This window comes from Sinocyclocheilus rhinocerous, unplaced genomic scaffold (assembly GCF_001515625.1).
Source record: "Sinocyclocheilus rhinocerous isolate Xijiao unplaced genomic scaffold, SAMN03320098_v1.1 scaffold1189, whole genome shotgun sequence".
NCBI classification, from domain to species: Eukaryota; Metazoa; Chordata; class Actinopteri; order Cypriniformes; family Cyprinidae; genus Sinocyclocheilus; species Sinocyclocheilus rhinocerous.
This window is the reverse complement of record NW_015633719.1, coordinates 442,839-459,434: the sequence shown is the minus strand read 5'-3', so window position 1 is coordinate 459,434 and position 16,596 is coordinate 442,839. Positions and strand designations below refer to the sequence as shown.

At 40.1% G+C, this 16,596-nt stretch overlaps 2 protein-coding genes across 2 annotated transcripts in view; both read right to left on the bottom strand.

Annotated features, from left to right (window-relative positions):
• Positions 1-4: 4 nt before the first annotated feature.
• Positions 5-5,468, bottom strand: LOC107744743 (tripartite motif-containing protein 29-like; the record flags this gene model as incomplete). The annotated part of the gene is made up of 6 exons (XM_016558558.1): positions 4,896-5,468; positions 4,458-4,553; positions 4,144-4,377; positions 496-646; positions 308-355; positions 5-75 (listed from the first exon to the last, which is right to left on the bottom strand). Coding segments are annotated over exons 1-6 (1,173 nt in total), but the record flags the coding sequence as incomplete, so codon positions are not given.
• Positions 5,469-13,602: 8,134 nt separating this feature from the next.
• LOC107744736 (tripartite motif-containing protein 16-like) overlaps positions 13,603-16,596 on the bottom strand; it is a 6,584-nt gene continuing 3,590 nt past the window's right edge. The window contains exons 4-5 of the mRNA XM_016558554.1: positions 14,277-14,451; positions 13,603-14,167 (exon numbers count right to left, since the gene is read on the bottom strand). Coding sequence (XP_016414040.1) covers positions 13,650-14,167; positions 14,277-14,451 — 693 coding nt within the window. The 3' untranslated portion in view covers positions 13,603-13,649. The remainder of the gene's footprint in view (positions 14,168-14,276; positions 14,452-16,596) is intronic.

Here is a 16,596-nt window from a genome sequence, read left to right as displayed (position 1 = left end):
TAATCACTCTGTTGCTCTCAGACAGACGGAGACGTTTATGTGCTGTGTTTGTATCCAGAGTGAGCTGATGGGAATCTGATGGAGATAAAAACACATCAGAATCAGGAGGAATTATGAATCTGTTTGATCTTTTCATGTAGATTAACTCTTCATGTTCAGTGTATCATCAGTGTCTCAGTACAGATGAGCAGATATCTTGTACAAATCATAATTTACATCATCAATTATAAAACTCTTCTTTCACCTTCTACAGCAAGAACATGAACTCACTCAGTGAGTTTTTCTGCTTGTTTTCTTACTGACTTACATTGTAGGAAGTCGTTCCTGGTTCTGGGAACAATGTTGGTGAGTGTTTCTGTGGCAATCAACAGACATGAACAGTGTGATTCTCATGATCCTGCATCCATTCCTAAGACATTTCTAATATGATGCTCTCCATGATATGAGATGATGATGGACTTGTTTCTGAGAGCAGATGAATCTCCAGGACTTTACCTCTGTCTGAGATCTTCTTGAGCTCCTCTTTGCAGAAATCCTCCAGTTTGTCTATCAGCTGATGAACAGATTCTCTCAGGCCATTAGAAGAGAAGAGAGAATCGTCATTTATGTCTGTAGATGCAGGAGGTGCTGAGAGAGACTGGAATCTCTACAGAAAACAGAAATCAACACTCATTAGCACCACACTTCACCCAATAACCTGCAGGAACATCAGATTTGTGCGGCTCTTGTTGACTTGACTGATCTTTAGTAACTCACCTCAATCCAGCACTTTCACAGCATCAGCTACATTCTTCTCATATTCATTATAGATCTACAGATTCTAGTGTTTTCCACACTATATGTGAACTTTCTAAGAAATAGTTTGGATAACACATCTGCTAAGAATGTAAATGTCCAACAGCTCAAGCACATCAATGGAGTCTCATTGTAGGGTTGAGTAGATTTGCTCAAAAAAGCAGCTCAAAGGCTATGATTAGATTGACCATTATTTATAACTTTATAGCAGTTAGTGACACTGAAACTTCGAAACAATAATGCTGTCTATTAGCAATCAGTCTCATCAGGATTTCAGACAAAAATACAAGGTGCCGTAAATAATGCCATGTTTGATTTTGCATTAAATTCTGCAATCGCAGAATTGTGAAATCCTGGAGTGACTGAATAATGCTTTAGCGCATTGAAACCAAAAAGAACCTGACTGTGTCTTAAAGGCATAGTTCACCCAAAAGTGAATATTTTCTGTTAATTTACTCACCCACAGGGCATTCAAGATATAGGTGACTTTTTTTTCTTCAGTTGAACAGAAAAGAAGATTTCTTTTAGCTGAAATCATGGTGCTTGGAGATTCATAAAATGCAAGTCAGCGGCTTCCTGTCATTGATAATAAAAAAAAACATATCAAGAAACACAAAATGAATACCTGTGAACTCATTCAGCGCTTCAGTTCCTCCAAAAGTCAGTGAACTGAGGAAACAGTTTGACTTGGACCGAAGACCGATGAGCCGATGATATGCGCATGCGTGAACCAAACACTTGAATGAAGGGAACAAATTAATGTTTTAATGGTTTGTCATTATTTATATTAATAGGTGAGAGACTAGTTTATTCACTTTATATGCTTTAGAAATATCCACGTTTCACATCATTATTGGGTGCTTTAATATTCTAATTATGTATAAATTATGTCATTGCGCAATTACGTAAATTAACTAGTGAATTGAACCAGTTAATTGAAAATGACTGTCTGAAAGAATTGGATTTTCACGTTGCATGAGGGTCTGGATTACCAGTAATAACGTTGTAAATGATGTTCAGTTTCTTGTACAGACAGACTGTTTCACTTCATAAGACCTGAATATATTGTCAGGAACCACGGGTATTCATTTTGTGTTTCCTGATTTGCTTTATTTTTATTCTCAAAAACGTGCAACTGCTGACTTGCATTATATCTGTCATGATCTCTAGCTGGTGTGCCCATGAGCTCCTCTAGAGGGCACTCCATCCCTTACCTTCACCTTTTCACCCCATCCTTACTCCGTTGTCATGCCGCCCATAACAGAAAACTCAGCCATACCCGGATCCAGTGACTTTTTGAGTGTTTCCAAGTCAATCATGGACCCAGCGATCAGGTTAGTTTACCTTCATCAGGGAATGCGTTCTCTCAAGGACCACATTCAGGACTTTGGACATTGCATATCTCTCTGATCTCCCAGACTTTGCACTAACTCTGAGACTCTGAGCTTGCTCCAGTCCACGAATCTGCTCCAGAACCCACTGCGGTCTGTGGGTCTGGTCCGGAGCCTGCTCCAGTCCATGAGTCCGCTCCAGCTCCTCCTGAGGTGGCAGTGTTTGCTTCAGCTCCTCTCTGGGCTGTGGCGTCTACTTCTGAACTCTCAGCCTGTGCTGTCCCGGACAAGGAGGCCATCTCTGAGCTCTTTGCCTGTTCTGTCACGGACAAGGAGGCCATCCCTGAACTCTCTGCTTGCCCTGTTATGGCCAAAGATGCCATCTCTGAACTGTCTGCCTGCCCTGTTACGGCCGCGGTGGTTCCCTGCACCATCAACTCCACTAAAGTGGTCCTCAGTGCCATCATCTGCACCCCGGTGGTCATCAGCTCCATCGTGGGGATCTTCAGCTCCACCAGCTCCGTCCTTTTGGTCCTCAGCTCCGCCCTGGTGCTCTTCAGCTCCACCAGCACTGCCCTTTTGGTCTTCAGCTCCGCTCTGGTGGTCTTCTGCTCAGCCGGCTCTGCCCTGGTTTCCTACTCCGCCGGCTCTGCCTCAGTCTCCAGGTCCTCCACCTCCACAGCGACCTGGCCCTCCATCCCTCTCCCCTGTTCCACCTCCGCTCTGCCTCCCTCCTGGACTTCTATGACACTTTGGGGAGCGTCTGGAAGCCACTCCTTAAGGGGCTCTGTCATGATCTCCAGCTGGAGTGCCCATGAGCTCCTCTAGAGGGCACTCCTCTAGAGGGGACTCCATTTCCCAGAAAACCCAGCCTTGGAACTAATTACGGACACATCTGTTTCCCATTAGGAGGACTATTTAAGTTGCACTCTCACACTCACACATTTCTGAGTCTTGTTTAACTGTTTGAGGACATTTCTAAGCGTTTCCTTGTTTCCTTGCCTTTGTGTTTTTGTCTTTGGGTTGTTCCCTGGTTTGTGATCATTTGCTGCCTGCGTTGACCGATGCCTGTTATTTGGATTATTCTTTTATTTTGCCCTAGGACATAGTTGTTTACTGGTGTTTGACCCTGCCTCTTTCGACTATGCTCTTTAAGAAAGCTTGCACTTGGATCCGCTACTCTGTCACGCCGCCTGTAACAATATCAGTCACCACGGAACACAGTTTCAGCTAAAAACAAATTATTTGCGGCACCTTGAATTTTGGTCTGAAATCCTTGTGGGACTGATTACTAATATACAGAATCACTTCATGTTTGGGGTCTTCATGGTCAAATTTATCATGCAGGCAAGCTTTGAAGATCACCTGATCCAATTTTTAAAAAGTTGAAAAGTTAATGAACTGTTGGTGAAGCTTGACAGCTTAATATATCTTCCGGAAGAAAGAGCTCAGAGAAATGATTCCTAACGGTGCGTTTCCACTGGCACGTAGCGAGCGCAGCGGAGCAAGCTTTTTCAATTAATTCCTATGGAAGTTGAGCTTAAACGCTTGTGCGGTGCATTATGGGATTGAAAGCGGCACGGAGAAAGCGTTGAGAGCGGCCGAGAGCATTAAAAAGGTTGGGCATTCCTCGACTTTATGCAAATATCGAGCGAAAAACGCCAGGCGACAACCAATTGCTGTGAAAAGAAGATGAAACGTAAACAGGGTGTAAACATACGGCACCCTAAGAGGCGCGCTTTTGCCGTAATTTAACACGCCCCAAAAGCAGTGGCGTTGTAGCGTTGCCTGCAGCACGGAGCGCAGATTTGACGCTGTAGTGGAAACGCACCATAAGAGATTTCCAGAGCTGAAAAGCCATTTGTAAGCGGTGTCTCTCTCAAAAGAAGATGATTAAATAAGAGTCTGACTGACGATTATATAGTAAGACCCTCATAAAATGTTTCTCTGTGAGTCTCCTGTCACAGCAGGATCTGCTCAAGTCCACTATGATCCTGTTCTTCTAGATCTGTGTTACCTGCAGGAACTGGATGTGATCCTGTGTGTGTGAAAGCTGCTCCAGCTCAGTGTCTCTCCTTCTCAGATCATTGATCTCCTGCTCCAGTCGCTCCAGTCGTCCTTCAGCTCGACTCACTGCAGTCTTTTCCTGATCTCTGATCAGCCGTTTCAGCTCAGAGCAGCTTCTCTCAATAGGGCGGATGAGCTCAGTAAAGATCCTCTCACTGTCCTCCACTGCTGTCTGTGCAGAGCGCTGTTAGGACACACAGTGATTCAGGCTTCAGTGAGTCTGAACTGAGACTGAGACAAACTTATCTTCTTTTTCAGACTCACCTTATGAGACTCCACAGCCTCTCTCAGCTGCTGAAGATCTTTCTCTCTCTGCTGGATTCTCTGCTGGAACGTCTTCTGCGTCTCCTTCAGCTGCTTCTGCAGGACAAACAAATGATAGTAAATCTCACAGAAAACTACAGTCACTAAATCATCATGAGAACAGATGAATCCAGTAAAAGTGGAACTGATAACTAATGGCTGTAGGTTCAAACTCTAGAAGGGATGATTGATCATTTACCACCATTGTACCTAAATTAATATAAAGATTCAGACCTGTTTCACACTACAAGTGTGAGTATTATAAAAGTGAAACTGACACAGATGTAGAGCTTCAAACTGAAATTGTTTCTGCATCATTAATCTGTGGCTCTACACAGAAAATAAATGGACTATTGTATCACTACACTGAGTATTAACTTGATTGCTAGTTTTAAATACCTGTTTCTCTGTCCTCTGTGCTGCAGCTGACACAGTGTTGTGGTTTTTATGTTCATATTTTGTACACAGAACACAAATGCACTGTTGGTCAGTAATACAGTACATTTCCAGATGTTTCTCATGTTTCTGGCAGATCATCTCCTGCAGTCGTCCAGTGGCATCAGTAACTTTGTGTGGCTTATGTGAATGAAGTTCCTCATGATGGTCAACATGAGTTTTACAGTAAGATTCCTGACACACCAGACAGGACTTGACGGCTTTGTATTTTCTTCCAGTACAGACGTCACACTGCACATCTCCAGCTCCAGCGTAACAGTCTGCAGGTAGTTTGGTCTTCTTCAGTTTCTCCACCAGTTCAGTCAGCATGGTGTTTCTAGCTAAAGCAGGTCTTGGACTGAAGGTCTGTTTACACTGAGGGCAGCTGTAGACTCTCATCTGATCCTCCTGATCCCAGCAGCCTGTAATACAGCTCTTACAGTAACTGTGTCCACATTGAATGGTCACTGGATCCTTCAGGAGATCCAGACACAGTGGACACGTCAACTCATCCTGAGAAAATCTGGCTTCTGCCATTTCACTGCATGAATATAGAGACATAAACACAACAGCTCAACTACATTTTCACTTACTTTTTCCCTTAACCCTCAAGTTGTGTTCGGGTCATTTTGACCCGGAGAGAATATTCTTTCTCCTGAAAATGTTACGTAATGTTATCGCATTGGACTAAGATTTACTGACTTTGTTCACACAAGGCATTATTACTTCCACCGCAAAAATTGTTAACTTTCGTTAAACATTTTTTGTTATTCAACCTTGTTACACTTGTGGTTTTTCAAAAAATAGCTTATAAATCTCTTGTTATGCAATATTATCACCTAATATTGGTATCAATCTTTTTGTCAGCTTGTTTTCTTTCAATTAGAACTGGCTTTGTGTTTATTTTTGTAACTGATTCATCGTAGGCCTCATTAATCTGAGTTTACGTACATCAGTTTTTGAGTTAAAAAAGCGTTATTTGTGGATAATTTTAATCAATATTAAATAAAATATAAAAAAAATGCACTGTTTATCACACTAGCATGCTCTAATGTTTAACCAAGAAATTTGTTTTGAAAAGCTTTTATTTTGTACAAAATTTCAAAAAATTGCAAAAAAAAAATCACACTTGTGGTGTTCCTGGGTCAAAAATGACCGGCCTACAAAAATAAAGCTTATAAATCTCTTGTTATGCTATATTATTACCTAATATTGGTATCAATCTATTTGTCAGCTTGTTTTCTTTCAATTAGGACTTTGTATTTATACAGAGGTTTTGTATTTATTTTTGAAACTGATTGATCGTAGGCCTCATTGGTCTGAGCCTAGGGTTAGGTTTCTTCTCACTGTCTGTAGCATGAGGCAGTACCTGTAACCCAGTCAGGTTGCACAGGGAGTCCAGCTCCTCCAGGATGGCACATCCATACATGCCATCATGAGGAAGTTTGTTGTGTCTCCCAGCACAGTTTCAGGAGCATGCAGGAGATACCAGGAGACAGGCCGTTACATGAGGAGAGCTGGGCAGGGACGTAGAAGAGCAACAATAATGCTTTTTTCACTCAAAAACTGATGTACGCAAGTTCAGATTAATGAGGCCTACGATAAATCAGTTCCAAAAATAAACACAAAGCCAGTCCTAATTGAAAGAAAACAAGCTGACAAAAAGATTGATACCAATATTTGGTGATAATATTGCATAACAAGAGATTTACAGTATAAGCTATTTTTTGTGCCCCGGTCATTTTTGACCGCAGACACCACAAGTGTTATAGGGATTTGAACACAATCTGAGGGTTAAGTCATGTGTTTCTTGTTTCTAGATGTCAGTCTCAGACAAACACTCAAAATGGTAATACTGCATCCTAATTACGACAGGATTACTATGTTATACCCTGAAAAGTGGGAAAATATTAATATGAGACAATACTCCAGTGGTGTTCTCTCTACTGAAACTTTATGCAGATTGATAAGACAAATTCATGTAAAGCACATTTCCAGAACATTGCTCGGTTTCTTTAAGGGTCCAGAATTATTACAGTTTCATACTGTACCGAGACTAGTTGTAAAAATTGTTAACAATCAACAGATAATAATCTAACTTGAAATAATCAAAACATTTCTCCTTGTAAATAAACATGCACTTTTTAAACTATTGTTCTTTATTCTATTACTTATTTTCTTGTATATACATACTCGAACATTTCTCAATATATACGTATTTGTCTCACATCTATTTCTTCTATATCATTTCCATTGTTCTCCCATTATAAACATATTTCAGGCACAAATAAACAATATTAGAATAAACACTCATTTACACATTAAACATCAAAGTCTAACATGTTAACATACAATTTCCACGTGCATCTGGTTATTTCCGTGAACTCCCACACTCCCTCTTACCAATGCTCTTTACTGTGCATCAGCTTTAACTCATTCAAATCATAAAAAAGTTAAAATAGCCACTATAAACAGTGAAACATTATGCATTAATCCATTTTACACTTTATACAAAATGTTATCCCTCATACCTGAAAAGGGGAAAATATTAATATGAGACAAAACTCCAGCGGTGTTCTCTCTGCTGAAACTTCATGCAGATTGAGAAAACCCACAAAAGTTCCCCCTAGTGTCTCGTCAGCCAAACCTAATCAATCACCAACATACCTTAGTTTGACTAATAGATCACAGATCCACAAGAAACCATGTAAACTAACTTTGCATTTGCATTATTTGAACAAACAATTTTAAACTTTTTAACCATTTTATGACCTATTTTTAATCATGTTCCTTTTTGGATTATATTATGACATTTCTTAATTACCATTTTAATCTATCACACACTCCCCTACAAAAATAAATGTCATCTCCACATTACCATTCTCTTTCAACACGAGTCTTTCAGTCCCTTTTGTGTTTCACACAAATTTTGTAAGTGTTCTTGTAACTGTTCAGCATTTTAACATCCATGTCCACAACAGTCCATGATTGTCTTGAACTTGATAGTTCACTTTTTATATTAAAGCAACACTTTATGAAAAAGAACAGTCTATAATTTTCTCAAAGTGCAAAAATTTAAAGAGGCATGAAACAACAGTCCATCATTTTGGAGTTTTGGAGTCCAACAATTTCTAGAGTTGGGCACGGAAACCCTGTGCCAATATGGCACCGGTACCTATAAAGAAAGGAAAAGGAAAGGACGTAACGTGTACAAGTATGGTGTCCCATACTCAAAATTAGTGCTGTGCATTTAACCCATCCAAGCGCACACACACAGCAGTGAGTAGTGGACACACACCAAGAGCCGTGGGTAGCAATTTTTGCTGCGGTGCCTGGGGAGCAGTTGGGGGTTTGGTGCCTTGCTCAAGGGTCTCACCTCAGTTGTGGTATTGAGTGTGGAAGAGAGCGCCCCCACCTACATTCCCTGCCAGTACAGAGACTCGAACCCATGACCTTTGGGTTACAAATCCAACTCTCTAACCATATGGCCACGACTGCCCCACTATATAACCGATATGTACTAGAACCAAATCAGAATGCAGATTTCGGTGCCACTTAAATACCTGAGCGATCGATTGAAATATTTGTTCTGTGGTTCTCTAAAACAGAAGTAAGAAGCATCATTACCGGCACCACACATGAAAAATAATTTCCCGACTAAGAAAATGCATTCTCAGTGAGTTCAATTCTGAATTCTGAGTTCAAAATGCATGTGAACAACTTAAAACTTAAAATGAGACCATCCAAGAAGGGTGTGAATGCAGCAATTACACTTGCTATGACAGCAGCAGGTAGCCTACCATTAGCTAGCTAAGCTAAGCTAAACACACTTAAATTAAAATTCCTAAAGTTAAACTTCCATATTAATTACTTGCAATGAGAAGCGTTTCTAAACTGGTTGTCCAACAAAAGAGAACGTAACGTTTTTACTCCACAACACCAGTCAAATGCTTCCTTTTGTGATCTGATGTGACTTCTTGTCACAGAATGAGGCAGAAAATGTTATGAAAAAAGGCTATGACGATTAGCAATGGATGATAAATATACTTATTCATCCTTAAGTATTATGAAAATAGAGATGGCTTGAATAACACAGACAGACAATACAATTTGTCGCAGTCAAGTGTTAGTGTCTTTGTTTTATCATTCAACATGTTTATATCTTCTGTTTACTCTGTTACAACAATAGCAATACCTTTGTCCAAATTAGAGATTTCCTGGAGTGTCATCAGTTCTGTTACTTCTGTGATGCATATGTGGAGTTTCTGTGCGAGGGTGCCTGGTACCATTTTAAAGGTATCGATTGGCACCAGTAACGTAAAAAACCAAAACGATACACAACCCTAACAGCTTCTCAAGACTACAGTCCATAAGGCAAACAGTCCATATCATTATTAAAATTTTCAAAGTTCAAAGTCTGTTAAAGGTAGGGTAGGCTATTTCAGAAAGGATAGCGATAGCAAGCTAGCTTTGAAAGCAAGATCCCCACCCTCCCTACATAATCACTATGCAAAGAAACGCCTCCTCCAAAACACATGAACGCGCTCAGGCAGACCAGAGACTAACCAGCGACACGATGAGAGACGGCGTTGGTGGACAGTTGAATGCAACAATGTCACCTCCCTTGTATTCACATTTCTAAACCTGTTGTCCAACAAAAGAGAACATTATAACATTTTTACTCCACAACACCAGTCAACTGCTTCCTTTTGTGATCTGATGTGACTTCTTGTCACAGAATGAGGCAGAAAATGTTATGAAAAAAGGCTATGACGATTAGCAATGGATGATAAATATACTTATTCATCCTTAAGTATTATGAAAATAGAGATGGCTTGAATAACACAGACAGACAATACAATTTGTCGCAGTCAAGTGTTAGTGTCTTTGTTTTATCATTCAACATGTTTATATCTTCTGTTTACTCTGTTACAACAATAGCAATACCTTTGTCCAAATTAGAGATTTCCTGGAGTGTCATCAGTTCTGTTACTTCTGTGATGCATATGTGGAGTTTCTGTGCGAGGGTGCCTGGTACCATTTTAAAGGTATCGATTGGCACCAGTAACGTAAAAAACCAAAACGATACACAACCCTAACAGCTTCTCAAGACTACAGTCCATAAGGCAAACAGTCCATATCATTATTAAAATTTTCAAAGTTCAAAGTCTGTTAAAGGTAGGGTAGGCTATTTCAGAAAGGATAGCGATAGCAAGCTAGCTTTGAAAGCAAGATCCCCACCCTCCCTACATAATCACTATGCAAAGCCACGCCTCCTCCAAAACACATGAACGCGCTCAGGCAGACCAGAGACTAACCAGCGACACGATGAGAGACGGCGTTGGTGGACAGTTGAATGCAACAATGTCAGATTACCTCAACACAGACAGACAATACAATTTGTCGCAGTCAAGTGTTAGTGTCTTTGTTTTATCATTCAACATGTTTATATCTTCTGTTTACTCTGTTACAACAATAGCAATACCTTTGTCCAAATTAGAGATTTCCTGGAGTGTCATCAGTTCTGTTACTTCTGTGATGCATATGTGGAGTTTCTGTGCGAGGGTGCCTGGTACCATTTTAAAGGTATCGATTGGCACCAGTAACGTAAAAAACCAAAACGATACACAACCCTAACAGCTTCTCAAGACTACAGTCCATAAGGCAAACAGTCCATATCATTATTAAAATTTTCAAAGTTCAAAGTCTGTTAAAGGTAGGGTAGGCTATTTCAGAAAGGATAGCGATAGCAAGCTAGCTTTGAAAGCAAGATCCCCACCCTCCCTACATAATCACTATGCAAAGAAACGCCTCCTCCAAAACACATGAACGCGCTCAGGCAGACCAGAGACTAACCAGCGACATGATGAGAGACGGCGTTGGTGGACAGTTGAATGCAACAGTGTCAGATTACCTCATGTCTCATTCACCTCTGAGAAAACCTTACAGTACAAAGCTCATATTACAATAATAGCGCCTTTCATTCTCGCTGGAACGTGCTGAGGACGTATCATGTCTGCGTAAAGGGTGGGCAGAGGTATGCAAATACATATTTTGATAGGCAGGCAGGGCAGCCTATTGTAATGTTCGGACCGAACATTTTGATTGGATGAACATTTTATGGTCCTACAACTTCCACAGATAATATAAATACACATAAATAAGTTTAGACCACTAAACTTAGTGATTGCTATCGGGATGTGAAGAGACTTTCAACCAGCAAAAAAAAACATTTTTAAGCCAAATCACCTATCCTGCCTTTAAAGGAGATATTCCTCAGACAAATCAGTCCATATTCCCTTTTTTCCAACATTTAAAAGTTTAAGGAATGTCCAGAGCAGTATTCCTAAAACAAAACAATCCATCACTTCTCCAGATGTCAGACTGTAAAAATGCAAAGAAACTTTTGGTTTCACTTAGTTAACAGTTAATGGCACCTGATTAGTGGACTCCATACACAAAAGGCAAATGATAACAGTATTGCTGAACAGGTGGCAACCATGTTGACAGTCCATGAGCAGACACATACGTTAAGTTCTGTTGCAGTGACTCCAAGATTCCATTTGATTGTCCGATATTATAAGTAGGTATAATCAACTTATCGTAGGTGAGTACTCTTGGTGGGAGTGTTCCTTTCCTAGGCAGCTGGTAAGTTTGCTCTTCTTGGCCCTCTTGGTCACTTTTGTAAGGATCCACCCAGATTGGCCCAAAGACGGAATCCAATTGGTGGGCGAAGGTATAATGCGTGTAGGTCTTTTACTTGTGCTTCTGCCAAGTTCACTTACTTTATCAGGATTTAGTTTCAATTTTAGTCTAGCTCCGTGTTCAGAGTGACTCCAATTTCAAGTGATCATTAAATTTAGGCAATATTTCTAACTGAAAACTGATCACAAAAATCGATTGTTTATTAATTTAGATATTTTATTATTCTGGAAATCCCATACTTTCAATCATTCGTTCATTAACGACTTGGTATCGCTTAGTAATTCACTTGGCCAACGGTGAACACACAGCACAAAGCCTCCGCTGTAACTTTACCTGGGGGTGTCACAGTTGGACAGTGTTACTTTTTAAAAACGAGTGACTTTTATACTTTTAATGTCATATTTAGTAATATTTGCATTGTTTTATTTCTGTAATCAATCATTTTCTCATTCAATTGTTTGAGGAGTCACTGCCTCCCTTGCCTACTCGGAGGAAACGCCCCTGGTATATACATATTCTTACTGAACCTAGAGTGAAACATTTTGGGGGAAAAAGAGTGAGAGGGTGAGGAAGAGAGGGCAGAAGGGAGAAGGGGGTCGTAAATGAGCAAGGGTGGTGGTGGTGTTTGCTTATGGTGTTGATAAGAAGCTAATAATAAATCATAAAAACATAAAATAAAAATAATCAAGGCTTAACACTTGAACACTAAGAACATATTATTTAATTTGTTTACCTGCATGTCAATATGAACATTAGAGAACTGTAAACATGCAAATAACAAAAAAACATAGCAAATGTGTTGTTAAATTATTGAAATATTAATTTCCTCAGAAATATTTCAAGTAAATATTTTATTTTCATGGGGTTGACTGACAAAAACAATTGGGAATACCTGCATGGCACAGTTAGTTCCACAACGAACAGGGACTTTTGCGAGGTTGACCACAGGATTAGGTCCGGCTTGAGGTTAGTTGTGATTATCTTATGCAGAAAGCTGAGCTTCTGGTCTAAATCAACCTGCATTTTCCAGTCCCTGGCATCATCCAACAGGGTCAATTCCATTTTTGTAATTGACTTCACTGGAAGTATGCTACTCTTATGAAAGCGGTGGATTTTAAGACTCCACGCTTTGGAGGAAAGAGGGCATTGGTGGTCGTTCTCCTTCGTTCGAGAATAATCACCAGTTGTCTCAGGGCCTTATTGTGCCTCCAGGCCTTAGGAAAGACCGGTTTTGCGGCCAACAAGGATGTGCCTTAATGTTGCTGGTGTTTAACAGAGAGGACATGATGGATCTTCTCCAATTCACTGGTTTAGATTTTTGGGTTTGGGAAGAACATTATAGGTGGCTCTGATGATGAAACTCTGCTTCCCTCCATCTCCAAAAGGTCCTTCCAGGTGAGCTTACGTTTCTCCAGTTTTCCCCAGTTAGTCCATTGACCCTGTCTGGACTGCGAGATTGCCTTTGTTCATCTCTCCCCCTCCTCTTGCTGCTGGACCTTGGCTAATATAAGATTTTTTTTCTGGGTAGATGTTGCCATGTACTATTTGGGTCGGCTTGTCCTGAGTCCAAAACCCTCTTCCCTGCTGCAATTGCCCGACAATGTCTCTATGCCTAAGAGCATATTTTGCTTGCTGTATGGCCTCAGTTGGGGTCCAGTTCCTTCCAGTTGACAGTCTGGGAGCAGCCACTTGTATTATAGCATCCTGAGACTCAGTCAGGGTCATGTCCAGTCTCACTTTGGTGCATTTGTACGCTTCATTGATTTCAGTCAACACAAACAGAGGTTGAGAAAAGCACATTGTCAATCTGCAGTACTCACACACACTGATCCTACTGTCTATTTGAGGATTTGTTACATTTATTCTGACATGCTATTTAAGTAACAGAAGTTCGGCAGCAGTATTAAAGTCAGAAAGAGAAAAGAAGAGAATCTATAACATCTCACTGTTGCTGATTTATCATGCAGCTCAAAGCATTATTAGGAGAATCTCTCATCAATCTATTCTGGTTCATCAACACAGTTTCACTGATGATCCAAAACCAAAAGCAAACCCAGGATAGAGCGGCTGAGTGAATGTGGTCTGGAGTATGAGAATGAGGCTCATTGTGTCAGAGACGCTGTACAAGGACAGAGTTCCTGAACTGTGATCTACAAACACTCCTATTCTACTGCTGATGGGCTTTACATGGAGACGAGTCCATACGTTATTGTGTCCAAATGAGTAATTTGAGGAAGAACAGTCTAAACTCCAGGACTGATCATTATATCCAAACAAACACTCATAACCCCGTCCCTTCCTGCTGATGCTCTTATATGACACTGATATACGCACATCTCCAGTCCACTCCAGCTCCCAGTAACAGCGTCCACACACACTCTCTCTACACAACACCTGAGAATAACTATCAAATCTTTCTGGATGATCAGGATACGGCTGGACTGTGTCAGTGTCAGTAACCACTCGGTTGCTCTCAGACAGCTGGAGGCGTTTATTTACTGTGTTCAGATCCAGAGTGAACTGATGGGAATCTGATGGAGATAAAACACATCAGAATCAGGAATTATGAATCAGTTTGATCTTTTCATGTAGCTGAACTCTTCATGTTCAGTGTATTATCAGTGTCTCAGTACAGATGACCAGATATCCTGTGCAAATCTTCTGAGATCTTCTTGAGCTCCTCTTTGCAGAAATCCTCCAGTTTGTCTCTCAACTGATGGGCAGATTCTTTTAGGCCATCAAAAGAGATGAGAGAAATGAAGGGAACCTCGTTTACGTCTGTAGATTCAGGAGGTGCTGAGAGAGTCTGGAAACTCTACAGAAAACAGAAATCAAAACTCATCAGCTCCACACTTCACCCAATAACCTGCAGGAACATCCGATTTTTGCAGCTCTTGTTGACTTGACTGATCTTTAGTAACTCACCTCAATCCAGCACTTTCCATGCAGGAAATGTTTTGTTCTCCCTTAAGCAGGATTTATACTTTCGCCTAGCTCCGCTCCGCGAGTCTCCGCTGACTGCGCGCACACCTTCCCAAACGGACGAGGCTTTTATACTTGTCGCGCTCACCATTGTACTATTCTTTGAAAAGACAGGAGGCGACAAGGAATAATTGTCCTCTAAAACAATCGGGAATCACTGGTGAGAAGAAGTCAATTGCCAGTACAAGACTTCTCGCGTGATGAATTAATCATTTCTTTATGTACAAAACTGATTAAAATAATCTTAAGCTTTTGGGTTTATTTTGCATCAAACACAAGACAACTTTAAGCAAATAGTGTATAAACAGTCTAAATTAATTCTATTTATATTTTTATACAATAAAAATAAAGCGTACTTAAATCAAAAAGCCTTGGACATACTATACAAAAAAAACATATTATTTTCCCTTAAAGTGTCAAAAGTTGCACCTGGTGCTGTTTGAACTTCGCATCAAACTGCTTCTGTTTCACACAAATGCCAGCACAGATGTGCCTGTTCGGCTAGAGTCGTCCTGAAGTCATGCATCTTCAGAAGCAGAGCTGTGCAGAAAGTTTTTAAAAATGCTATGCACACCGCCATGCAAAATGAGGTCACGCACACTCAAAGCAGACTTCCGCCAACACCGCAATGACGTCATATTTTCTGCACGCACCCAAGTGAACTTGCGGATGCGTCGAGTATAAATCAGCCTTTACTCATCAAAGTATGACTGATCGTAAATCCCCCTCACAGCAGAAACAAGGTTTGCCATGTGGCCAAAGCCACAAAGGAAGAACAGATCTTCACATGCATTCACACAAAATGGACACAAAATCGATTAAACCTTCTTCACATCCATTTACAGAACTGTATATACTTAATGAGTGCTGTTTTGTTTAACCCTTTAAGACACAATCAGGTTTGATTTGGTTTCAATATGCTAAAGCATTGCTCAGTCACTCCAGGATTTCACGATTTTTTGATTTCAGAATGTATCGCAAAATCAAGCAAACACTCCATTTTGTGGCACCTTGCATTTTTGTCGGAAATCCTTGTAGGACTGATTGCTAATATACAGCATGTTACCTACATGTTTGGGGTCTTCATGGTCAAATTTAACATGCAGGCAAATAAAAATACATTTTATCAGCTTTGAAGATCACCTGATCCAATTTTTAAAAAGTTGAAAAGTTTTGAACTATTGGTGGTGCTAGTGTTGTTTGACAGATAATTATATCTTCCAGAAGAAAGAACTAAGAGAAAGATTCCTAAGAGATTTCCAGAGCTGAAAGACATTTTTTAAGTGTTGTCTCTTTCAAAAGAAGATGATCAGATGAGAGTCTGACTGATGATTATATAATAAGACACTCATGAAATGTTTCTCTGTGAGTCTCCTGTCACAGCAGGATCTGGCTCAAATCCATTATGATCCTGTTCTTCTAGGCAAGGCAAGGCAAGGCAAGTTTATTTTTATAGCACATTTCATACACAATGGTAATTCAAAGTGCTTTACATAAAAGAAAGTAAAATAATCATAAAAAATAATCATAAAAATAAAACAAGGAATTTAAAAACTTTGAAAATGATTTAAAAATTGATTTAAAATGAATGCAAGACAGTTAAAATAGAAAATGATTATACATAAAATACAGTGCAATCAGTTCGGACGTTGCACAGTGCTCATTCAGTAAATGCACAGCTAAACAGATGAGTTTTGAGTCTGCATTTAAATGGGGCTAATGTTTTAGCACATCTGATCTCTTCTGGAAGCTGGTTCCAACTGCGGGCGGCGAAATAGCTAAAAGCGAATTCCCCTTGTTTTGTGTGAACCCTTGGTATTTCTAACTGACTCGATCCTAATGATCTGAGTGGTCTGTTAGGTTTATATTCAGTGAACATATCTGCTATGTATTTAGGTCCTAGGCCATTGAGTGATTTATAAACAAGTAAAAGTACTTTAAAATCAATCCTAAATATAACTGGAAGCCAGTGTAAAGA